Here is a 27143-nt window from a genome sequence, read left to right on the forward strand (position 1 = left end):
TTAAAAAATTTACTTTTTAATGTTCGTGAACTTTATATTATAAATTAGTGAATTACAAGTTACAACTCATCAAAACAGATAACTTTGACCTTGCCACTAGAGGGCTAATACAAAGAAATTTCGTTCCTGACCTCTAGTGGTAATAATTTAAATGATTAAATCAGATCTTAAATTTTATAGGAAAGAAAAGGAAAACGTAAAAAAAATAAATAAATAAAAACTAAACTTTGCCATTAAAAATAATTACCTTCAATTTTATAACAAAATAAAAATATCAAACAGTTATTTCAGATTTAACTATCTATTAATTTAGAAAATTAACACGTATAAAACAAAAGTTTTTAGCCGCTAGGGTGCAAGTTTCTGTAATTATCCCTCTGGTGGTTGGAATTGAACTATAATAAATAGAAAAATTTGTTTAGTATTTAAATTTAAACGAGTTTAATTTTAAAAAATCCTTGCATATTATCAATGAAAATAATAAAAAAAATACAAGAGTCTAATTTCATAACTACTCGATTTATTTTGGCATAAATTATGGTTCACGGATTCATAAATTTACATTAATCAACATGTTACTTATTAAACTATTACAATTAGTCATATTAAGCTATTCAATCGCTCTCAAATCTCATTTTCTCTCTCCCTTTCGCACTAAACCATGCATCAGTTGGAATGTAATTTGATTGTAGGGCAGTCTTTATAGTGCACAATATTTTTTGAAAAATCCAAACCAATATTTTCATGGAATCAAACAATATATACAATTCATTACATAATAATTGCTGAAATCTTGAAAATACTTCTGGATTTTTCTCTCTTTTTTTAATCCTATTTCTATCTGTACACCTTTACTGAAAAACTAATAACTTAAGTGATAAAAAGTAAGATAAAAGTCAATGGTACAGATAATCATGCGGTAGCACGTAGCGGGCTATGAAATAAAGTGATTCGGCATACCAATGTACACCGGTAATTGGATTTCTGTTGATAATTATTGTAGTCCTTTCTCTTAACTGGAAGAAATTGTAAATTTTCTTATAAAGATTCTTTAAGTTATCGTAAACGCGAACTGGAAAAAATGCCCAATGTGCAATATTTTGATCATTGATAACCGCGTAACAAGAAGCAACTACACCATCTACGACTATGTTTCCTTGAAGTGTCAATGGAGCGTAAACTCCCGTGTCTGTTATAGTTACTATACTTATTACACGATCGGGCAATATATTTGCATGTTCGTCCCTCGTGTAAATATAATCACCAAGCCGAATGTCTCTGGTGAACATTGCATTTACATAAGTTCCGTTTTTAGGACTCGAAAATATCAGATGACTCGGTGTTAGCGTTATTTCACGGCCCCTTTCTGTCTTCAATACATAAAACTGCCTTTTCTTATTCGGATCCCAATCTAGAAATAAGATGACCTCACTGAATATTAATTTTCCATCTCGTGTAACGGCTAGAACTTTATTACCGATCTTTAATTCAGACATTTTTCGTATTCCTTCGCTTGTATATACTTCACTATCACCGTGGAAGCAACCTCCCGATTTTGCAGCATCGGCCGATTCTGAGAAAGATTAGAAATCAATTAATTAAAATTTTATTAAATATTTAATTAAAATAATAAAATGAGACATTCAAATATTGTGTAAGCTTAGTTTCTATTATTTTTGGCCGCTTGCTTCCGCCTTATAAGCAATTATAAATATTTGCATTGTACTCTTCCTGCTTATGATTTTGACAACGGTACAAATCATAAGCGGGAACAAGAGCAAGCAGTATTGATCCTCTCCTCTCCTCTGACATCCTTATTTTTGAGATTTCGTTTTCAAAAATCCTCAAAAATAAGGATGAGAGAAGAGAGGAGAAGATCAATACTTAAGCTTGACGTTACCATTGATTCCATCTTCCGCTTCCTCGCGTAAGCAATCGTAAGATTTTCTTTTATTTCTCCTTTCACATACTCTAATTTCATATTTGAATGTCCGCAATATTTTAAGAAAAGAATTAATTCTTAATTTAATAATAAAATCAATTAAATCAGATTAATTAGAAGTTTAACCTGTGTTAACTATCACAAGGTTTTAAATGAGTTTTAAAAAATAGCTGATATACGTGAATGCATAGAAGATTTTATGTTATTACATATGCACAATATAACCTCAAATAACGTCCACCTGCCAACAACGGCCACCTCTAAACAACCAATTTTTCAGGAACTTTTTTTTTTAACAAAAATGCATGAAAATAACCTCCTAACAATGGCCACATTTTTATGTTCTCGTCAAATCTACGTATAAATTTTTTTTTTATTTTTCTTTTCATCCTGCGAAGAAATAAATGGATTTTTGGCCCACCCTATACTATAATCTGTATTTTTCCGGTCTGGCAGGTTTCCGTTTCGGACAGGTTTTCTTTAACACAGAAAATCGCTGCCGTTGAAAGAATTCTTCCCGTTTAGGCAGGTTTTTGTTTTATTAAGGTTCCGTTTTGAACAGGTTTTACTATATATTCTTAAATATCATATACAACACTATCATAAATAATAAATAAATTTAATAAGTGGGGTGGAATAAATGATACACACTTTTAGATAAAATATTAAATGCAAGGGCCCGAATCAAAGGCCTACTGAACTTTCTCTATCAGGGCTTAATAAAACAATGCTTAAAGACCGCTATTGTTTATTAAAATGATACTAAAATTAATTTTTTGGCAAAGGCAAAGTGTATTGCAGTCCAGTTTTATACTTGAAGAAGTGATTGTAATTAGCTCTTCGTTGCGCCCAGTAAACAAACTTTTGGGCCACCCTGTACGAGTTTTAAGAGTTACATAAACTAGAAGGTGTAATTTTACACCCGTTTACAAACACGCGAGTTAATTTGGCTATAATAAATATAAAATTCCGAGAATTATTTACATAAACTCCTCTATGAATTAAAGAAGGTTGGATATAACTCACACCCCACTATAAAAGATCTTTCCAAAGTTGGTCACAGCTTAGGACATAAACGACAGTTGTGTTTATGACATTAACGAGGACAATTGAAGAAATAAATAACAAATAACATTACTTCCTGGTGAGAATTTATTTGGGTGGATAATGGAAATAAATTCCTATTTTATTTTATTTTATTTTTTTCTCTTCGTTTTATTTTTAAGTAAGACGGAGAATCTTAAGCCGGTAGCTCAACATTACGGTTCCTAAACTACAATAATTTATTTAGAATAGAAACAATTTCAGTATATTCCCGTCATTCATTTGGACAAGAACAAGAATAAGCATCATTATGATCATAATAAAGTGTCTGTGAGGTCACAGGTGATAGCGAATAGATGGACTGCTTTCCTCTTAAATGCAGGAAATAGAGGTTCTGGTCTTTTCACCTTTGACCTTGCCCTCTAGTTGGATATTTAGGTGCATGAGATAATTAACTGAATAGTCACGCCTCGACTCGGCACATGAAAACGGAATTAGTTTCATACTGTAATTGATTTACAATGAGGTAAAACATGCCCACATACCGCTTGTTGTCGCCATCTTACATTTTAAGAAAACGATGTGCTGTGATTGGTTATAAATTCATTCAAATTAAGAAATTAACCAATGATAAAGCTGTATTCTTTTTATTTATCATTTTTGTCATTTGAAGTATCGTCATGGGCACCAATTTTAGGGCAAGATTAAATGTAATTAAGTAAATAAACGTATTTTAAAAAGAGCAAAACATTTATTTAAGGAATTCTGAATTTTCAAAATTTTAATAAGGTATAACGCCTGTTTGAAATAACTTCACGCTTTAACGGAAAATCTTGAGCAAAATGCTATTTTTAACCCTCCCTAAGTACAACGGACCTTACATCATTATATTTTATCTTCCCCTTCAGTTTTAAGGCATTAATTTCGACCGAATTTTGAAGGTAGAGGTATGATAAGGGGAAGATGACCTCGATACCAATGTTTATAGTCCATTTATCTGACCGATTTTTATAGTCTCCTATCAAAATATGAGACTATATATGAAATCCAACAATTTTACATTAAAATTTTTGAAATTTTATGGTAAATTTTACAAAATTCATGGTCATATGTATACAAATATAACTGATGCCAATTACAGAATTAATTGCTCAAACACAAATGAAAACAGCATTATAATGATGATAGTAAATAATGATTTAACTCATTTTAATTATTTAGAACATATTTCTCATGCCGAAAAGTCATTTACATGCTATAACGAACGGGCGTTTTGAAATCCAAATTCTATGGTCAAGAAGATGTAATGGTTCTTCTTGCAGAGGGATCTTCTTGCAAATGGTTTATTTAAATTTTAATTCGAATTATTTCACACTTAACTTTAAATTATCACCAAAAAAACTACTTACCTGATTTCACAGAACAGTGGATGTGTGCCCTGGATTCATAATATACCCAATCGAATCCAGCATCCACAGCCAGACGAGCCAACATTCCATATTTGGATCTGTCTCTATCACTAGTTGTTATATCAACAGCTCTTCCTTCATAATGTAAAGAATTGATAGCATGAGGTCCATCTTCGTCCCATCCTTCTGTTACGCGAAGTCGAACCCCGGGCCATTGATTCATCACAGATATGGCCAACGTGTTCAATTTTTCCCGGCATCTCTGTAATTTTAATATACATATATATACAATCTTAATTATTTAAAATAATAATTCTTAATTGATAATAATGAAAATTTTTTAAAAATTCCTATAAAATTTAGTAAATTTATTAATCTTAATTCATATCTAATAGTGAATATTGAAGACTAATATTTTCAGCGATAATTTTCTATAATTTTGCTTCAAATAAAATGCAAAATACTGCGAAATATCACTGTAAATTATGCTTAAAATGCTCTAAAATTTCGCTTCAACAGTATGCAAAGTGCTCTGAAATTCCGCTTCTTGCAGTATGCAAAGTTCTCTGAAATTCCGCTTCTTGCAGTATGCAAGGTGCTGTGAAATTCCGCATTAAATAATGCGTAAATTATTCTAAAATTTCATATCAGGTAACGTATCAAATGCGCGTAAATTTCACGAATAAAAGTAACTTGAGAATCACTTTCTTGAACCTGTAATTCTGTAGAGATATGATTACTGATTTCTTCTTTCTTTTCCAGGGTAAAGTTATCCAAATATCCAGAAAAATTATCTTCAATAAGTTTTAAAATATCTTAGAATTTACTATGAAACTAAGGAAAAACTATAGAGGTTGAAAAGAATCTAGCGTGGGATTAAGATGAGACTAAGGTAATTAGAATCTAGCGTAGGATTAAGATAAGACGAAGGTGATAAAGAAGATTTAACGTAATACTAAGGTGAGACTAAGATAAATACAGAGAGAATTTAAGGTGAGACTAAGGCGACGTAACTTGAGACTGAGATGGAATCTGAAACAAACGATCAGAACAAAAGACATACTATATTTAGATACAGAAAACATAAACTAAGCTCATGAATGTATGTTTTATATAACCCCGAACCCTATTTAGCCCTTTTAATAAAAATTTTCCTAAAGCTTCGGGTGATCCAACACCAAGATCACCATGGGCGCTCCACAGATTCACCTGTAAGAATCTGTGGAGTACCCCACAGATTCTTACAAGTTTTAAACCATAGGCAACCATTGAGATCCTTAACACGTGGATCTTCTTTTTGTACGTTAATCCTAGTTTCTTTTACGAAACAAAAGGTGAAAAATAGTCTCATTAAACAGTGGGAAATTAATCACGCGAATTACAAAAAGGCTTTCCCAGATTACGCTTAGATATATCTGAAGAGTGTTTGGCACGACTTGAACTAGAGGTATATCTTTTAAATGTCAGTAGAAAGCTTTAACAAAATATATTCCGCCCACAGAAATAAAACAGTATTTATCAGCCGCAACGTTTTGACTTTAGACATTTATTTTTTAGGACCCGAGCTTGTCAAAAATGTAATTACCTTTTAAACACATTTTTCATGAAGGAAACTAATAGATGATATCTGTGATGTTAAAATGCAAATATCAATTAACCTGAAACCAACTTGAGGACCATTTTTTGGATAATAAATTTGGAGATTTTGAACGGATTTTAATGATATAAAACGCTCTAGATTCGTTAGATTAAGCCTCTTGAAGACTAGAAGCCTCTTGTAAACTCGTAAGCTCATACATATGTAGTGTTAATTTGTAGAAATTAATTAACTTCAATCTAATTTAAGAGCCTTTCTGACTGATAAATTTGGAAGTTTAAAATAAATTTTGATGGTATAAAACGTTCTAGGTTCCTTAAATTTCCACTAAGCCTATTGAAGTTCAGAAGCCTTTCTAATAAGCCTATAAGCTCATAGATATAATGTTAAAATGTAGGTATTTAACTAACTTACGACCATTTTTACTACAAAATTTCAGAATTTTTGATAAATTTAGGATGTTTAACAAGGTTTTTAATCGCGTTAAACATCCTAAATTCATTAAATTAGCATCAAAAAACGAATTTAAGTAGTCTCTTGAAGTGTAGAAGCATCTGTTGTCAAGCCTTTTTATAGATATTGGGCTTACATTTGAGCCTACAGGCGCGTAGATATGCATAAAATCACCACAAATCATCGTAGGTAATGAGGTAATTGTTACACGTGATCCCATATTCTTCCTGTTTACTCGAAGCCTCGAGATTGGGATAAGTGGCTGTATTTTATAATGAATATTCCAATAATCCTTTAGCTGCATCCTACGAATTTCTTATCATTTAAGGAAAATAGGTCAAAGGATCCCGATGTGCCAATCGTTGGTGTTCAAGTATGCAGGAGATTGCACACAACATAGTTGTTTCCCACGACTCAGCTTCTTCCCTCACGGGAGTAAATTCTCTACATACTCAGGAAGGAATGTCACCCAGGAACAGGTCTGGTCCCTCTTTTGGGGGAACGTAATGACACTAAACGCCACATGATGGCAGCACTGAAGCAATACATTTAACAAGTTCAGAAATAAAAACTCTACCCTTGAACTTTACAACACTGGCTGAACCATTTGTTTCTCTCCCAAGTTATTTTAATATCTTTGCTAGATCATTCCATCTTTATCAAGTTTCCAATGGTGAAATTCATGTATAAGTTGCGAAATTTTACGAAAAATGAGTCTCTTATTTGTCAAATCTTTCAACTCGGATCTATTCTTCAGCCAAAATTTCATAAAGGAGCGAGTGTCTTGTTGGTGAATAAAATTGAAAATTTCATAAGAAACGATTCAAAATCATAAAATCTATCAGAATTTCGTAATGAATGAATGCCTGTCATAAAGGAAACTGGCAATTTCACGAAGGACGAGTCACAGAGCTATGAAATTCTTGGAATCAGACCCGTTCTTCAATAGGAATTTCACGAAGAATGTGAAGTGGATTGAAAGCTTCAGGAAAAATACGTCAGAAATTCGTGAAATTCTGCATCTGAGTCATTCTTCAATCAGAATTTTATGAATAAATTTGAAAATTTTACGAAGAGTCAAAGAACAGTGAAATTCTTACACTTAAGACTCTTCTACAGTCAAAAATTCATTTAAAAAAGTTAGTCTCGGGCACTAATTCTTCAAGGAATATTTAATTAAAAACTATTAAATACCTCGTAAATGTGTATTTCATTAAGAATAGATTTTAAAGTAAACATAAACATTTTAATATTTATTATAAATACAGTAGAGAGTCGATAAGTGGAACCAATTGGGGACGGGTTTTTCCAGTTAATGATTTGTTCCAGTTTCCGACTTTGTACGAAAAAATACATTAACCTGTCCGATGTTCAAATTTTTCTCCGTTGCGTATCGCTTCCTGTTGAATTTTTCTCCGTTGCGTGTCGTTGTACAAACAAAATAAATATATTAAAGAATATAAAAAAACATGAAAATTATACTTTAGAAGTAAATTTAGTATCAAAAAACATTCGATTCAGCACGACACGGTCCGACTGAAAATCGTTCCACTTTCCGGTCATTCCACTTACCGACGTTCCACTTATCGACCCTCTACTGTACAATCAAACCTCCGAACAACGGACACTGATGGGAACATAAAAATGTCTATTGTTCGGAGGTTCTTTTATGTGCATTTTTGTTCGAATCAAAAAAAGGTTTCTAAAAACAAAAGGCCGTTATTGGGAGGTGTCCGTCGTCGAGAGGTTCGACAGTAAAGAATAATATATATATATATAAAGAAATTTCAACAATATGGAAGGAAAGAAACGGAAATTCTCCCCTTCCATGTTATTTCAATGCTGCCACAACCGTTTTAACAAACACTAGAAGCTTATTGTTAGGTTTAAAATTCGAACAATAGGAAACAGACCACCTGAGAGTCAGAAAACTCGTTGGTTTAACGTTTGGTCAGGAGTATCTTTAATCCTCTTTAGTCTAGTGCTTTGTATCAGCTAATTTCTCAGTTGTGTTATTTTACGTTTTGTTGGTTATCAATAGAAAACGAACTCAATACCCTTGACACAGTAGTTCGCTCCATTGCATTTTCAACTTTCCCCTATATTTCACACAGTTACCGAATATATATATATATATACAGTATTCTCCTGTGTATTATTCCTTTACTGTTCCCCTTTACTACAGCTACCTTTCAATTGCTGTGTCGTAATTTCATGCTTATTTTTTAAATTTTATTACGGATTTTCGTGTTAATATCAGCAGACCCGTGTAGAGGTAACAAAGGGCCTTCGTACTTTAGGGCCCGAACACAGGAAGGCCCTAAATTTACGTGAGTATGAGAGCGTACGAAGCGTAGATCATACACAAATGTCAAGCTTCACCGCCTTAACAGCATTAAAAAATCAATAAAACATACAAAAAAAAACAGATTTCTTCACCCCTTATCGAAAGAAATATCACTTTAATTCTGTGTGGGTTTTTTTTATTTTTATATATAAAAGATTAAATTTGAGGCCTCCCTATGCTCTAGATCCGGTTCAAATTGCTCTTTTGAACCCCTTTATCTTTTTAGTTGTTATTCCTAGGCATTTTAAATACAAATTATTACTGTTGTATGCCTTTTATAACTACAAAACATTCCGTACATAACATACGTGCGCTTCTGTTACAAAACCGATACAGAATTGCACCGATTTCTGTAAAAATAGAACGGTAATTTAGTATTTACGACGGTTAATTGGCAATCGATTAACCTTACAACTTTTAAATATAATTAAGTTACCAATTAATAATATTAAATAATCAAATTAATTGTAATTAAAATTTTTAAATTGAGTTCAGATTAATTTGAATAAAGGGGTAAGAAGAATGAATGCATTAATGTATTGAGGATGCAATTTTAATAAATATGTTATAATCCGTTTCTTACTTTGCCTTAAAAAAATTAATTATAATAAAAAAAATTGATTCTAATTAGGTATAATAAGGCAAAAAATTAACTCAGAATCGAATAAATTACAGTATTAATTATATAAGATAAGGAAAAAATAGGGCATTCTTTAAATAACTAAAGGGGTTTTTTTTCGAGAGTTGTAATTATTCTACATTTAAAAAAAGCTTCTTATAATTTGGAGAAACATTTATACAGTTTTAGGGCCTATCATAGGGCCTTATTTGTTAATAATTCAAGTAATAATTCTTCTAATGTAGTTACAGGTTCTATAAACTTATTTGTATAGTTTTAATCATTTCCTACATAGTTATAGGGCCTAATTCCTAATAATTCTTCTAATATAGGGATGTTATAGGGCGTATTCCCTACTAAGTTGCAACTAGTAATCTTTTACATAGTTATAGGCCCTTTATGGGATCTAATTCCTAATAATTCTTTTAATATAGTTATAGGACTTATTAAATGGCCTATTTCTTAATAATTTTATAGTTATAACTAGTCATATATATGTATAAAACTATAAGTATATACACTTATAGGGCCTTTTTTTTATAATTTTATATAGTTATAGCTAATAATCCCTATAACCCTTAAAAATATTTTATGTTATAAATACACTTTTTTGTTGCTTTAAATCTTGTTGCTTTTTAATGCTTTTTATATACATAAAGGGTGGCCAAAAAGTGATTTAACGAGACAAACGAAGATTTTCATTTGTTTATAACATATAAATTACACCTAAAATGTCGAATTTCTTGAACTAAAGGGGCGGTTAATCTCCAAGCTATTCTAATCTAAGAAAGAGAGACCTTTGAGCATTCTACTTTATAGTTTATCAAGAGGCCCACACAATTTCGCAATTATTTATTTACTTTTTTTTATTTTTTTTAATCTTTATCTGATCAGAATGTATGTAATTTAAATATCCAGTTTCTAGTGAAGAAGATTTCAATCAGAAAAAGAGTTGATTTTTAAGTGTTCTCGTTGCATAATATGTGAAATCATCTCGCAATGGCATTTCTACTCCTTAAATTATTCAAATTTTATGCAAAATATAGGCCTATATATTATTTTTTCACATATTTCGGGTTTTTATACCTCAAAATAATGATTTTTTTCATATTTTTCTGGTTTATATGTGCTAACACATGAAGATTTCTTCACATACTTTAATTATTTTACTCCAGAATGATGATATTTTGAATCTATTTTGAGATTTTATACCCCAAAATAACTACTTTTTTCACATATCTTGAAATTTTGCACCCGCAAATGAGCCAGTTATAACTAATAATCCCTTATACGTAGGGAATTTTTACTACATTTTAAGCATTTTAAGCTAATAGATGGAGTAAGATTATTTAAAAACGTTACACGGGACAAATTGATCAAGTTTTAACAATAAAATCTGCACGTACTTCACTCGCTTTTATATAAAATTTGATCCATCATGGACGACGAAGATAAGCACTAGTTCATCTCTAAACAACACGAAACAACGTCGAAAACGGTATACAGAGGTTTGGTTTATTGGTTAGTTTGATTAAAAAACAGAAAAATGATTGTGTTTGTTCGGTAGCGAAAACATAAGTTCCGCATTGTGAATCAACTTCTCATCATTTTCTACCCCAACTCCCTTCGGGTGGTCCTGGATAGAACAAATGCTGCTGTTATTGATAGGATAAGGCCCCCCCCCTAGCCGCTTTTTACTCCATCTGTAGATGATGGCACCCATGGTGTCCCACTGGGACTGCAGAAGCTATTATGGAACCCAGCTGGATGTCCAGAGGCGGTGAATGAGGAACTAACCATTCAAAAATTAACCGAAAGCTTATAGCTAACACCCACACTAGGTTACTCACAAAACTTTTTTCTGTTCCCTCTTACCAACCCCGTTTTAAGGTATACACGAATTTTAACGTGTAAGAAACGTTCTCCCTTTGCTTTTATTGTTCAATTTTAAGTAGGAACCACAGAAAATTCGCTTAAAATTAACCTTTATACCCCTTTAAAACTTGTTATTCCTCGACCCCTGTACAGCGATTTTCTATTGTCATTAGACAGAGACGTGATAAAATAAATAAATAAATAATGTCGGTTGGGCATTTCGTTTGTTGTTTTCAATTATTTTCGACCCTGTTTTTGAGTTAACCACTGCCAAAAAATGTCTGTTCACGCGATTGCTAATGATCGCTTCTTCGAAATCAATTGAAGAGGTGCCATCGGGGGCCGAAAAACATCTCAGTTAACAGATTTTTTTAATACAAATCGATTGAATTTTCTTAATTAATACTTTAAGTACTGTTTTCTTGAATATCTAATTAATTCAGTGCTAAAATAGCTTAATTCTTACTCAATTATTGAAGAAGATGCGAGGAATTCTCTTGAGGACTTCAGGATAAATCTTCCGGGAAAAATAGAATTTTTTGTAGGTTTTTCTGAGTTCATTAAATATTAAAAGAGTTAAAATGCCTCCAAATATATTTACAAGCATTAAAATAATGAAATTAATGTTACAGGGTGGGCCGCGAGACCTGTTGTAGCCTATATTATATAGGCTACAACAGGCTTTCGTGTCTTTTTCGGAGGCATTAATTTCAGCAAGAAAGTTATTTAAGATCATATAAATCTGTATATAATATATAAAATTTGTGAGTTTTTAAAATTAATTCTATGTAGGGTTATCCGGGAGTCTGTTAACCACGCTTTATATCTTTGTGTTCCTGATACACTTTTGTGAACATGAATCATAAACTAAGTTTAGAACGTGTTTTTCCTGTAAAAACGTGATTAAGTACTTAAATATTTGAATAAGACAGCCGTTATATGGTTTAAATGGTTAACTGATATTTAGGCCACCCTGTATACGACATAAAACACGAAAATACATGCGTAAAAGTCATATTTTACTATCGAAAATTATTTAAATTGCTAGGCTTTTAGTGTATTAATACAATCGAAACTCGCAACAACGGCCATCGCCTTTAAACAGCGACTATTTTAGGCATTTTTTTTAAAACAAAAAGGCATATAAAACTACCTCCGAACAACGGCCATTTTCTTCTTTTTTTACGTATCCGTCACCGTCCGTCGTTCACAGGTTACACATTTTACTTAGAAACTTATTAACAATTTTAATTTCAATAAAACAGGCCTCACACTAATTAATTTCACGTAATTTAGAGACTATTATAATAATTTATTTATAAAAACAAAGACAGATAAAGAAACAGGAGAAGAAGAAGTTGGAAAAAAGTCCGTGTAAAACAAGTGCGGGCCTATTAATGATCTTGATGAGATATCAAGGTCAGTGGTAACTAATTATTTTAATTGGTAAGCTTATTTCCATGTTGACAGTTCTTCCAGACGTAACTAGTCGATGGTCCGTAGAGAAAGGAGGGGAGAGAAGAAGGAAAAAAAAAAAAGAAATTGGCTAACAGGTTTTTTCGTCCACCCTGCAGCTACGTAACTATTGACTCTATCGTGCTATGTCGCTCGCATCCGCTATTCCGCTTCACCTACAGCGCGGACCTGTTCTGTGTTAATGAGAGAAAATTATACACTGCATCCATCCTAATCACACTTGGCCTGCGCGGTGGCCTAGTCAAAGGACAAACAATGTGCTGTTAAAATAGCACATTATGTGTAGACCACCGTGTCTGCTAATTTGTCACTACACTTTGCACAAAATTTCTCCTTTCTTTGCCTAACGCTTACCTTTCAATACGTTTTCGTTTTGTTTTTTTTTTTTTTATAGCCGAACACCTACGAAACTGTATTTCTTTTCGTGTTTTTAAAGCCCTGACGTGTTATTTTATACTATAAAATAGGCATAAATTAAATAAATTAAAGAGTGAGGACGATAGAATTAGTTTTAGGACACACAGAGTTTCCCTTTCTTTGCCTAAAGTTTACTTTTCAATATTGTTTTTAGAGCCTTACACCTACGAAACTGTATATATTTTTTCAATTTTTAAAGCCTGGAAGCCTTATTTCATTTTATAAAATAGATGAAAATTAGATAAATTAAACGATAGGACTAGTTTTAGGACACTTGTAGGAAACACAGAGTTTCTCTGTCTTTGCCTTTCGATACGATTTTATAGCATTACACCTATATTTTTTTTACAATTTTTAGAGCCTTAATATATTATTTTATATCATAAAATAAGCGTAAATTAAATAGGTTAAAGAATAGGAACGATATAAGCAGAGTTTTAGGGCATTAATTCTGTACTTTAGTGTGTAAGGTCTAGCTAAAGTTGAATGCCTAATTAAGTTTTAGTACACAGAATTTTCCACCTCGTACGTAAGGTAGAACTATAGGAGGCGATGAAAACCCGTCAGAAACACCGAATAAAATTAGCATATCACATAAGACCCCCTAAGAATAAGATATGCTACTGTGTAGCCAAGGTGAATGCTATTTTATTATATTTATTTATTTATTTTCTAAAGAAATTCCAATGCTTATATTTTTATTTTTGATAAAAGTTTTGCTGTTTTTAATACTATTAAAGCTTTTATTTAATAAATTAGAGCTCGAATTTCTAATTTAGGTTAATATTTGAAGATTAATTAAACATATTTTTCTGTTTAAAGTGGAGAAAATGAGACTTTCTATCGAAGATTTGAAGTTTTCTTCGTTGCAAATTTAACCTTTAAGAGTCTATTCTGCTGATAACTCTTTTGTTAATTGTTTCGTTGAATAAATAAGACTTTAAATTTCCAATTTAGACTAATATTACGAATATTAACAACGAATAAATTCCTTTAGAAAGCGCCTTTCCTCAAAGATTTATAGATTTATCCATCCTTCGGGAGCTTAATTTCACGTAGATTCTGTTATTTTCTCCTTATACAGTGTTTGTCGGGTGTGTTCAATGGATAAATCAGGCCTTAAATTTCTAATTTAGACTGGAAGATAAACAATGATTATTTTTTATAAATTTCTATTTAAATACAGAAGAGTACAAAGCTCATTCTCACAAAGATTTGTAGTTTCATTCATTATATATGTAAATTGTTCTTGTTATACAGTATCATTTTTAATTATTAATAAATATGCAACCGGTAAATTTTACGAGCAACATTCATTACATAACTAACCAGTTGCGATAAAAAAAAGGGCTGCTTCGGATCACGTGACTCGCGGCATGACCACAAAGGTTCCCGCCCTCCACCTTCTCATTGGAGTATGTCCAAACAGATTAGAACCCATCAACGTACAGGTGGAGAGAGATTTTCAAAGAGGCGTGGTTTAGAAAAAGTTTTAGCATCTTAGGACCTATTTTTGCTTCGAATCGCGAGACAATGAGTTTAAATGAGAATAATTTCTTAAGAAAATCGCTCCTCGTCATCAAATAATGCTAAGGAAATCTCAATTTTAAGGTTTATAAGTATGAAAAGGGTTGTGTTGTTGCTGGTATCAATCAAATTTCCTTAATGAAAGTTTTAATTAAACATTAAAATTGGATAAACTTGTGAAGTTACACCAAAATTATAACATAATAAAAGCTATTACAGTGTTAATTCCTTAATAAATTTTATTTATTATAACTGAAAACATGCATTGCTCATAAAACAAAGAAAGTACAACCAGTATGACCTGTATATCCTTCCTATAAACTGGTTTAAATGAAAGAATTTTGGGCATTTGTGTAAAATTTTATGTAGAGGATCTATGAGTGTATCCTCATAGCAATCCTCATCCTCTTCTATAGTTATATACTCATAGAAGACTGCTAAATCGAGGAGTATGAACTTGTATCTAGACATTGTTTAAGTCATGGACCTTTTCAACCCATAAAACTCATTTATAAAATATATTATTTCATTGTTAATGTTATAAGGTGGATTATGGGCAGTATACTCTACTACAAACATTAGAAAATAATGCAAATTTCTAATTAAATTCCAAAAAAATTGATGCCACTAATTGTTAATTTATAGTATTTAAGTGTATGACTGATAACACAGGAAGAATTCTTAACAATGGCCACGATAGGTTAAATTTAAAACTACAGTTAACCAATAAGAGTAAAGCGATACATTAAAGAAGTATCATTGGTTAAAGAAGATAAATCTCGACCAATGAAATTTCATTGGTTATCAACCATTAACGGTGTCCATTCTTTTTATTGGTAAATGGTAAAAGTGACACACACGCATCAACAGGTATTTTTACAGTTATTGTCGGAAGAATAACAAAAGAAATTTGAATTCCGTGTTGTGTCGCAAGCAAAATTTAGCCCAAAGCGTTTTCCCACGATGGGTGAAATCTGTAAGTCCTATAGGAGTCGTGATGGTATTTCAAAACTGTTTCCTCGTTATCTGCGGTAACGGCACCCAGAAACTTTTGGGAGGGTTCTATAAAGAAGATGGCAGTAGTTATTGCGGTGAGAAAAAAAGAGGGGGAAGACCGGGGGAAGATACGTGGGTGGAAAGGCCCCAGTGGCTCGGAAAGGCCCCGAAGGGATAGTTTGTCGACATGGACGTGCCCCCGAGATGGATAAGAAGTTGCGACTGTACCGACCACATCTTATCTGTCTGTAAAGACAGGGCAATTGGCAACTGAAAAAAAGGAACCGTATGATAAGACTTTCCTTGACTCCAAACTATAAAAACACGTCGCTTTGGTGACGATTTTTCATTGCGTCATACTTGGTGGTCTTTTTTTTATATACGTTGACGTGTTTATTTTGATAATAAACAGGGTATATTCCCCCCTCTATCAATAGAAATTGCCTAATTATAATGGAAGAAATGGTATATAATTTTTGATGAATTTTAAGCATTTTAAGACACTTTAAATGAGGCAGGTTTTAGCATTTTTTATATGCTTAAATATAGTATTAATAAGTTAATTACACAAGCGTATAAGCCTGATATTATATTAAATTACAAGCATTAATTCACATTTAACCGTGTTTAAGACTTAAAATTATAAAATATTTATTTTAAGTTATAAAATTTAATAAAAGCAAATTCCATTATTATCTTTAATGCTAACAGACTTATCAAGTAAACTGATAAATAGCGAATTTATATCACGCACAACACACACCTTTAATTGCAGTTTATTACATTCTAATTAAATTTACGGCCTTAAACTTTACAAAATAATAATTTTAATTACGTATTTTTAAATTATAATTAAGAACACAGGCCTATATTAATTGTGAATTAATTTATATCCATACTTTTTATACGAGAGTCCTTAACTGAATTTGTATGCCTTGTACGCTAATTTAATTACTTTTAAACGATAGTTAAGTGTTTATACTACTAAAAAATTAACTAATTAATTAAGAAAACTATCCAGAATTGTTTAATTATTATTTTTATTCCCATTTAATTGCATTATATTAGCATCGAGTCCATGATAAATGCTCACAAGTTTCATTTACATTTTAAGTTAATAGTGAATAGTAAATAAGGTATTATAAGGGGAGAACGATGGGGGGAGAGCATTAGAAATAATATAAAATCGCCTGAATGCATTTTATCTGTAGAGGAAATTCCAAGAAATGTACCTCGACCAACATAAATCTATCATCATCTGTCTACATTTTAGGTGTGGTTGTTTGCTAACTGAAAGTAAATACGGATTTGCTATACATAAATTCCAAATTCTCATGTAATTAATTTTTTTTCTCTTTTTTAAAAGAAAAATTAACTTAAAAAAATCGTTTTTATTGATATAAATCTATCGATTATGTATCTAAAAATCGATTTTGACTCGCACTGTTCATTGATTAAATCACCTACAGAGGCCTACAAGTGTTAAAGTGTAGTCTACAGTTAGATTCTGTATGATTTTATATGATATAAGATACGTTTCCTTTGCTTATAAATTGTTTATTTTTATGATTTAAATGCTTCTAAATGCATTAAAAAGGTTGAAATTTGGCTGTCTAAATCTATCATTTTGTGTATATATTTTTGGTGAGTTTTAGAGCTTGGATGCTTATAAAATTAAATAAAGATGATGTTTATTAAATTCCCGAGCTTATTTTGGTGTAATTTTAATAGATACGGCGACCTAAATACCAGTTTTTAATCATAAATTACTTCCATAGATAGACTATCACTACCCTTCCATAGTTTAGACGGTTGAAAATATGGAAAATTTAAGATTTTCGAGCAAAAAGTTTGGAAAATTAAGAGGTAGAGACTACTAACGAGGTATTGATTCTTAGTTGAACTTCCAAAAATCCGTTCTTTAGCCCGCCTCCCTTCGAAACCTGGCTAAAATGATTTGGGGTCATTGGGTGTGTCTTCCTTCCTATTTCTAAGTCCGTTGCACTTCCCAGGGGTGCTCTTCTAAGTGCAGTGAAACGCCGACATCTCACCCCTCCAGTTAGATGATATACCTGTACCTTAACAATAGTAACGGCAATAAATCCATCAACATTTTCGATTGGTGTAATTAGACAACCAAGTTGTAAACATGCCTTCGTTTCTACAGCACTTATCACCTTTTCACATGTGGATATTTTATTTTTCTTTCGTTTCCAATCGATTTTTCGTCGATAAAACTGCTAAAAGTATCGATTTTTTACGTCTAAAACATCACAAAACTTGATAGAAAAAGATAGAAGCGAGGGACTGTCCTGTAAGTCTGTGCGCTTCTCCACGCTAAAAATCACAAGTAAACTAGCTTATTTTATCATTGTTATCAAAATTCATGCTGTGTGATATAAAGTGAAAGGTGATATATGACAGATACTGTCAAATAAAGCGATTCTTTTCTTATAAGTTCAGAGAAAATGCATTTTTTCCCCCCTTCTCTCAATGTTAAGCTCGCTGCATAAAGATAGATCTGTCAACTTCATACCTGCAGGATTAATAACAGGATCTGTTATCGTTAAATCTTGACACACTGACAAAATTTTCGATTGTATCCAATCTGTTTGAGTAGTTTGTGAACATGACACCATCATTTACCTACGACACAAACTTCATACCTTTTTTTTTAATGTTAACGATCAAACTGTATAAGCCTTAAATGGCTTCTTGTACGGAATTTAATAATACACACGCGTTATTTTACAATTTTAACGGTAAAATTACTTATTTAAGAAGTTAATTTTTGTGTTATAAGCCGGATTGTATGGGTATTTAACTTCATTTAACAGTAACTTTCACTTTAAAGTTTAAGCGTAATTTGTAAAAAAGAGGGCTTTTCTAAGCTGTTTTAAATCTCAAACACGAAGAAAATTTCTCCAGTATCCAAGAACTGGTGAGTTATGTGATCAGAACAGCAGGTGTCGGATTAAAAGTCACTCCATCGGACAAGCAAGAAATTTAATTCACACACACACACACACACTACTATGTTCGACATAACGTTTATTATAATACAATTTCCCGTAATTTTTTCCATATAAATTTATCTAAAATACCTTTAAAATATAATAGAATTTCTGTTGATACCGACTGTGCATAATTTAGCATAAAAATGCACTTAAATGATGATCAAGATTCGAGCATTAGGCATAAAAATTTATAATATAAAAAACCAGTTTTAAAAGTAACATAAATTATACAAATTCTAGCTTTTTTATGTCATAAAAGAAGTTAGAAATAAGTCTTTTATCGGCGAGAAAATAAGTGAAAAATACTCGAAGATATGGACAAGAAAAGACGTAAAAATAATCAAAAGATACTTGGGATTAATGGACTAAAAAATAGGTAAAATGAGTAAAAAAACCTCCAAAAAATACAAGGAAGCAGCGATCAAGATGATTTTATTGAATCATCAAGTGAAAATGTGGAGTAGACAATTCGTAGTTTTGTCAAAATGTAACCAAACAAACCACTAAACGTCTTATGAAACGTCCATCTTTCAAAAGCATTGTCAAGAGAGCAACTGCCTGGACGATTTAACAATTGTCCAGGGGTTAAGAACAAACGTTTGTGTGAATTCTTTAACAGTGTAGGCAATTGGCTACACGGATGACCCCGTTAATGACTTGTAACAGGGGGTCGAGTAGTCATGCTAATTGCTTTGAAATTCTCCCTTTTAATCCCCGGTGACAGCAAAAATGGTGGATCTAATCTTGTGTTTTAAACGAATAATCCTATTTATTACACGCATCCTGAAAATTTAATCTTGGCTCATATTTCTGTCTAGACAAGAGAATATGTACTGAAATATATATTACCTGATATGTTTTCTTAATCCTGCATTTCCGTCCAGAAGTTAGTCAACTGTGTACCTGGTTTTTCTGATAAGATTACTTTGATTTTACAATCATTTCGCTGCAACCAATGTATAAATATTGATTTAACTTGAAGAGGAAGAGCAAATCTTCACTGTTGTATATTAAATCTGGATGTAAGAAGCGAGTTTAAATCACACTTGTTAGCCATTTTAACACCTGGAAAGGGTCTAAATCACTGCTCCTCATTCCCTAATTTATTCTAATTGCTTCTTTTCTGGGTTTTTTTATACCAAAAATTAGAGAAAAATGTTTATTTAAATGATATTAAAGTAGACCTGTAATAAGTAAAGTTGCGCCCATTCCTGTTTGTGATTGAAGTAATGGTTTAAATGCAATAATAATGTGATGGTTAATCTTAATTAATTAAAGATAAATACGCTTAAGTCCTGTATAAATCGCTGTATAAAGGGGTAAGGAGAAACTCTATCCTCTTTTAGATTTAAGCTGGAGTTTAGAGAATTACACCCATTCTAATCTCGTTAGAAGTGCTTTTATGTATTATTTAAAGGAAATATAGAAGACAAAACGTTTAATTTCGTATAAAATAATTAATTAACATCAAAATTTTCCATGTTTTCAGCTACTTAACGTTAAGGCATCAGACTAATGCCTCCATAGCATTAGCCTGATACTCCATAGCAGTAATGTTTAAAAAAAATTGATTTTTTCGCTTATTTTTCTTAAATTTTTAAATATTTTTACATAAAATTCTCCGTAATAAAGCTAAACTTTAACATATTAAGCCAAAATTATGATTTATTTAGCTAAATTAACACATCACGTGGGATTTTCTACACAGTTTAAAGCGCAGAAAATCATAAAAATTTAAGTAAAAAATAGCTTGAAAAATATCTAAATATTATCCAATTAATTAAAAATGAAAGAATAATTAATAATTAAATAATTATAATTTTTTTTTTTAAGTCAATGAAAATCAATGGCAATAAAGCAAAATCAATTAGTAGAGATTGGTAGGCATTTGATATGGCAATTTGTTGTGTAGAGGAAGCCTGTAAAGCATTAAAGCCTGGTTGGTAGGCCTATTCCCTTATCTACTAAATGATGCGATACGTTTTCAAGGTAGGTAAATAGATAAACGATGGTAATTGCATCGTAAATTATTGCTAGTTAGTGAGACTATGCTAGTGGGAGGTCTTAAAGAATTATAGTCAATTTATCTTGACAAATGGAAAGATAATTGTAAGAATTTAGGAAAGTAGAAAAACGAAAATTATAAATTTGATTTTTTAGAGATAAACTATAGAATTTTTTAAATAAAATTTTAAAAAATATGTCTAGATTGTAAGTTATAGGCCCTATACTATTGCTTGTGAGATTTTGAGTCTCCCCCCTATCAATCCTAATTGCTTAATATTGCTGTTGTTTAAGTATAAATAAAATATATCAACAAACTAGATTATTTTTCCCTACTTATTTGCTTAAAATTTAACTTGTACACCCTTATTTCCCACAGCTTGAGAGACTTTGGGCCTCCCCTATCAATCCTAATTGCTTAATATTGTTATTATTTACTATAAAATAAAATATTGTATTAAAATTTTATAGAAAATATTATCTTTTTCCTTATCTAGCCTTATAATTTTACATATTGGCTTAAATTTTTCAATATTTTATAGCATAGGCTTCCTTACTTTCCTACAGCTTAAAAGATTTCGAGTGTCCCCTATTAATTCTAATTGTTTAATATTGTTAATATTTAACTATAAAATTAAATATTATATTAAAATTTCAAAACTTTTTCTACTTATTCTTTCTTATAACTTAATAAATTGGCTTGAAATTTAGCAAAATTGTATAATTCCCTATCCTTATTTTCCTGCAGTTTAAAGAGGTTTTGTGTGTCTCCTATCAATTCTAATTGCTTAATATTGTTATTGTTAAGTCCTACAGCTTAATATTTAGCTGTTATACTATAAATTTTTTATGATTAGTCACTGCTGATTCATTTCATATGATCCATCTTATGATATTAATTAAAACCAAGAAATATAATTTTGCAGCTGTTTTTAATTTATAAATTTAAATATTTAACTGTAAAATGTTGATATATTTAGAAACACAATTAATAGGCCTAATTATAAAATATAAAAACCTATTAAAGTGGAGAAAATTCTGGTGCATAAATCCAAATTATATACACTCAAAGGCACACTTTTCTTAGTTAAACTATTAAAATCTGAGAATTTTGATCATCAGATAAATATTTTTTCGTGAAAATTCGTTTAAAACTCTCGAAAATTTTAAGAACTTTTCTTATTTTTCTTGTTTAGCTTATTAATTTTTACACAGATCATTTTGTTTTAGGACCCTTAACTTATGAGCTTACTCTTGGCATCACGTGAACTTTGCTTAGTTAAATCTCTAACATATGAGATTTAACTAAGCAAAGAAATTTTATAATAAAAAGACTTTTGACAGCTGAAAATGTACATTGTTTAAAATGTCTAAAATTATAAGAAAACATTCCCATTTTTTCTATTATAACTTATTAATTCCTAAACAAGTCATCATCTTATAGGATCTTCAACACCAACAACTCGCTTCTCGCATCATGTAAATGAGATTTTTACGCCAATTTACGCGTCATTTTAACCATAAAAATTAATTTAAAAAGTGATAATTACAATTAAGAATAAACACAATAAGTAATTTCATTGAAATAAAAACATTTTTCCTCACAGGAAACGATTATTTTGGACATTTTCTAAGGCACCGAAATCGATCGAACCCTGACGAAAACCTCTTATTCTCATCGAAAATATTTAAAAAATTAATTTATCTTGCTTAATATTACAGTCCTGAACATGAGAAATTCCTTATTTTCGTGTTAAGAGCCGGTAACAATGGAAAAAAAGTGATTCATAAGCGATTGACAAATAACGAAATGATCAACATCTTGGATCCTGACACATCAGAAAACGTTAAGGGAGGGAAAAAAAGAGGTCCTAGAGACTCTACGCAATATATTTAGACATTAGAAAAGCCACAATGTACACAGCAATCCATCGTTTTGTACAAAATAAAAACCCATCTATCGTTTCTATATAATGTGACAAGTCGACAAGCTAAAGCTGAAGATGGATTAAACTTGAACTCACTACTATACTCATATCGTTTCAATCAGGCTTTAGATATAAATCCTATATTTTTCTTTATTATAAGCTACTACATATAGGGCCTAAATATTTTTTTAAAAAGTGGATAAGTAGTTAGCCAGGTTTTGACTTAAAATTCGCCATTTTTAGGTCAAAACTTATCCAATTTTTCTACTTATAAGCTAGATTTTAGACTGAAAGTTATCATTTTTTTTAGGGCTTAGAGCAAAAACTGGCTTAGAACCTATTTAATTTCTCCACATTTAAGAATTAATCCAGATTTTGGGTTTATAATCATAATTTTAGGACAAAAACGGGCTCAATACTCATTCAACTTTACCAGTTTTTTTAGAATTTAGCCAGATTTTTGGCTTAAGATCACAACTTTAGGCCAAAATTTGAGATAAAATTTATTCAGATTTAGGAATTAAGCCATATTTTTGGCTGAAATGTATAATTTTTAGGCCAAAATCTGACTTAATACTTATTCATTTTTTTCCAGATTTAGGAACTAAGCTATTTTTTGGCTAAAAAACAATTACGAATTTTAGGCCAAAATCGAGGTTAATTCTAGATAAACTTAATCGATTTATCATTTAAACATATTTATTACAAAATGACAATTTAGTTAAATTAATTGAGTTAGCAACAGTGGTGTGTGAACCAGTGTTTTCTATTGTGATACTGAACACTTCACTCTCGAACAATACACCATTTTATCTAATTACAAACGACTATATCCTACAGGTTTATGTTCCTAACCGTGAAAAATAATCGAATTAAACGGTCTTTACTTAAACATAATAAATTAACTCATTAACATAATTAATTCGAGAAGGATTATTTAACATTATCATCATTACAATTAACTAAATTCTGTAATTAAAAAAAATACATATATATGTTTATATATTTAAGGCATTTTAGGCATTAAATTTGCCTTGCTTTTTTACAAATAAGGCAGTTAATTTGCCTAATTAAAATATAAGAATGCGTGGAATAGGATAGGAAAATAAAAAAACAGCATCATTTAATTATTATTCTAAACTGTTTTTGACATTAAATTAAAGGAACGAAAGAAGTGATGACATTCGTACACTTGTCCAAACGACATATTTTATGTAGTGGATAGATTTAAAGTCAATTTTTCGCATTTATCTTCTTGCTTGAAAAGATATTCTCTCTCCCTCCCCCTTTTAAGGACGTCTGATCGCTTCGGCCATATGTCTTACATTTTGGCCAATTTTATTTTAAAATATGCTTATCCTCGATTATAATTTATAAAATTAGAAAGGAAATATCTAAAACTTGATTATCAACTCGATAAATTACACAAAAAGTCCTGTGGGAGAGTAGAAACTCGTCACTTGAACTGGTAAAGTATAGCGAGTTTATGATGATTTTTTTCATAAAGAAACTCGTGCACTAGACTTATCTCACGATAAATATTAAGAAGAGAAGGTAATTTAGTTAGTTTAATGGATATTTTACCCTTTAAACAATTACATTTATTAATATTTCATAGTCAAAGTAGACCCATTCAATATGTCGCAGTTGGTCGCAAGTCTTTTACGTTAATCTCTATGTATAAATTCGTGTACGGGATTTATCTCGTGATAAATCTTAAATAGTGAAAGTAATTTAGTTATTTTAAACGATCTTTTTACCCTTTAAACAATTAAATGTATTTAAAATCCCATATTTGAATTAACCTATCAATGACACAAGTTTTGACATAAATTTTCATATACAAAGAATCGTACAGTATTTAACTTACGATAAATGTGAAATAATGAAAGTAGTTTAATTATTTTACTCAATATTTAGTTCTTTATACAAATAAATTGACTAAAATTCCAGGTATGAAGTGTACAGTACCTATCCATTAAACATTGTACCCTTCACAATTAGTTAAGTTCCTACGTACAGAGAGAGTCATGTACTGTGTTTAACATACGAGAAACCTTAAATAGATAGAGAGAAATTTAATTATTTTACACAATATTTAGCCCTTTAAATAGTTAAATTGACTAAAATTCCAGGTCTAAAGTAGACTTATAGATACATCATCCATTAAAATATTACACGTTTAGCAATTGGTCGAATGTCAAAAATATCTTTAAAAGATGGAAGATTTTTCAAATAAATAGGCCCTATAACTTGATAAAGTATTGCTTTATTTGATGTATATTCTGACCTTATGACATCACAAGTAAGCGATGACGGAAATGTCTAAAATATGATAAGCTAGGCCTATATCTGTCAAGGGATACTTATATCAACACTCAGAAACAATTTTGATATTTGGAATTTGTACCCACCTAAGCGTGTTCAATACAATTAAATATGTGATAGCCTAAATTTAGAATTTTTTCATAGAAATAAAGCTTTAAATTAAACTTTTCCCTCATTAAATTGTTATTCTTTTCTTGTATACAATGTACAGTGTACAGAGGGGGGGGACTATTGAGCGAAAGGCATTGGTGCATGTAATTCAGACTCTTTAATATCATTAGTTTAAATTACACGACAAGATAGGCCTATGCCTGTTAATGTAGATAATTTTCGCTTTAACTATTTAATTAACGCATTAAATCACTTCATAATAATGCTTGATTTATAGGCCATACAGTGGAATCTACTGATCCTATCGATGCCTCATACTGTAATTATAAGCGAAGCTGATAAACACAGCAAAAATTTCCCGTAAATTACGCTGCTAAATGCCTAAAATTTAAAGTTTTTTCTGTATATTTTACCCATGTTTTTTCCTCCATTTCAGCTGTCAAAGTAGGCCCGAAGCGTGTTGTAAAACTGCTTATAAAAACAGTGAAACGTGGTCGTGTTTGTCCGTAAAATGAATTTAAAATTAATAAAAATCTTTCCATCGATCTATCAAAACCGGACACATAGAAATATTTTTACGTGTTTCTCATATGACACAACGATACATCATTAGATAAAGCACTAACACGGCCTTTGAAAAGAAACGATATTGCACGCGCCAAAATAAAATAATTAAATTGTATTTAAGTTAATTATAAACTTTATAACGTTAAAAATAATTAAAATTGTACTTAATTTTTCACACTAAACACCATTAAAAGCGCGCCTCAAGTAAAAAGATACCCGGGAAGCGTGTGGCCTTGCTTGTGTTTCATGCGTTTTTTTTACGTCACAGAGACAGGAGAAAAAGAAAAAAACACGCGAAGAAATTAACGTAATTATACAATTGAAAATCATAGAAGAAGTATCTTAGGAATTTTCGACGTTAAAAAGTTACTCACCAAAGTCATGAGCCTGTCGGCACCGGTACCCTCTTCGTCTTTAAATATAATATCGCTGTTATAATTAGGCACTAACTCTTTAAACCTTGGATCATCTCTTGTAATTTTACCATCCCCCTGTCCACTTGCTGCTAGCGTAGTTTCGGCAACGTTGGGTACATGTTGCTTGAAGACCAGCGGTGTTAACTTTCGTGGTCTTTGGCGCCGACCACCTCCCCTGCCAGGACCACAGGCATCAACAGCGGTGGAGAATATTATTAATAATGCCAAAGCACCAGTACCAGAAAGAGATCTCCAGCACCACCTTTCTGATATAAAACGCGTTAACTTCATGTTGGCATCGTTGCTTTATCCTCCGCATACGTTAATCCAATCTATCTTCCCATGGCTTCCTCTCATCGGCTTCATTTCTGTACACCACTTTGAACCTCTTATTTATTATTATTATATATATATTTTTTCCCCACAGTTAACTTCGAGCTTCGGTAACCTTTGACCTCTCCATAGCCCCGTTTCTATCTGACAGATTATCGGCTAGTTGTGTCTCGTCGGCTAGTGCAACTGCTAGGTGTGTTTAGCCAGCACTTCACACACACGACCTTTGCACCCTTGCTTCTGATTGGCTCCTCACAAAGTTGACACTTTTTCAAACTTCGTCCGCTCTCCGAATAATAAATTGTTATTAAAATATTAAGGAAATTACTCGTTAAAGGTACGGAGGCTCTACGCCTTCTTGCTGCTGCGTTAAAATGGGGGAAGAGAAATAATACAGGGGACAAATATACTGTATAGATAACCGTGTATTGGATTTCTGTAGTGTTCATTAACTTATTATGCAGACGTCGAACCTGCTGCGATCTAGCCAATGGTGAGAAAGAAATGTGTTGAGCCTCTTTCTTCCAATTACATACCCCGACCATGCTGCTGCAAATGAACAGCGCTGTTGGGTACTGCTAGCATCTGACTGTTTTTCTTCACTAATTTGCTGCTCAAAATAAGGGACAGTCGTTTTATTTTTCCTTATTTTTTTCTCTTCGTTAATTTGGTGTAGTAAGTAGGGAAAAATCGTTTTGTTTTCTCTTATTTTTTTCATTAATTTGCTACAGAAAGTA

The 27143-nt window shown here is 31.3% G+C and overlaps 1 protein-coding gene across 1 annotated transcript; it reads right to left on the minus strand.

The window, feature by feature from the left end:
• Positions 1-500: 500 nt before the first annotated feature.
• Positions 501-26761, minus strand: hh (hedgehog signaling protein). The gene is made up of 3 exons (XM_067284558.1): positions 26032-26761; positions 4396-4657; positions 501-1573 (listed from the first exon to the last, which is right to left on the minus strand). Exons 1-3 carry the CDS (start codon positions 26362-26364, stop codon positions 897-899), a joined length of 1272 nt encoding a protein of 423 aa, XP_067140659.1. The 5' UTR covers positions 26365-26761; the 3' UTR covers positions 501-896.
• Positions 26762-27143: the final 382 nt, after the last annotated feature.

This window comes from Centruroides vittatus, unplaced genomic scaffold (assembly GCF_030686945.1).
Source record: "Centruroides vittatus isolate TY-2023 unplaced genomic scaffold, ASM3068694v2 contig_1215, whole genome shotgun sequence".
NCBI lineage: Eukaryota > Metazoa > Arthropoda > Arachnida > Scorpiones > Buthidae > Centruroides > Centruroides vittatus.

Bases quoted from the DNA above. Each gene is read 5' to 3' on its own strand.
- hh (XM_067284558.1), bottom strand. From the start codon at position 26,364: ATGAAGTTAACGCGTTTTATATCAGAAAGGTGGTGCTGGAGATCTCTT. The intron at 4,658-26,031 runs GTGAGTAACTTT...TTAAAATTACAG, and splicing joins CCGACAGGCTCATGACTTTG to AGATGCCGGGAAAAATTGAA. The intron at 1,574-4,395 runs GTAAGTAGTTTT...AATCTTTCTCAG, and splicing joins CCACTGTTCTGTGAAATCAG to AATCGGCCGATGCTGCAAAA.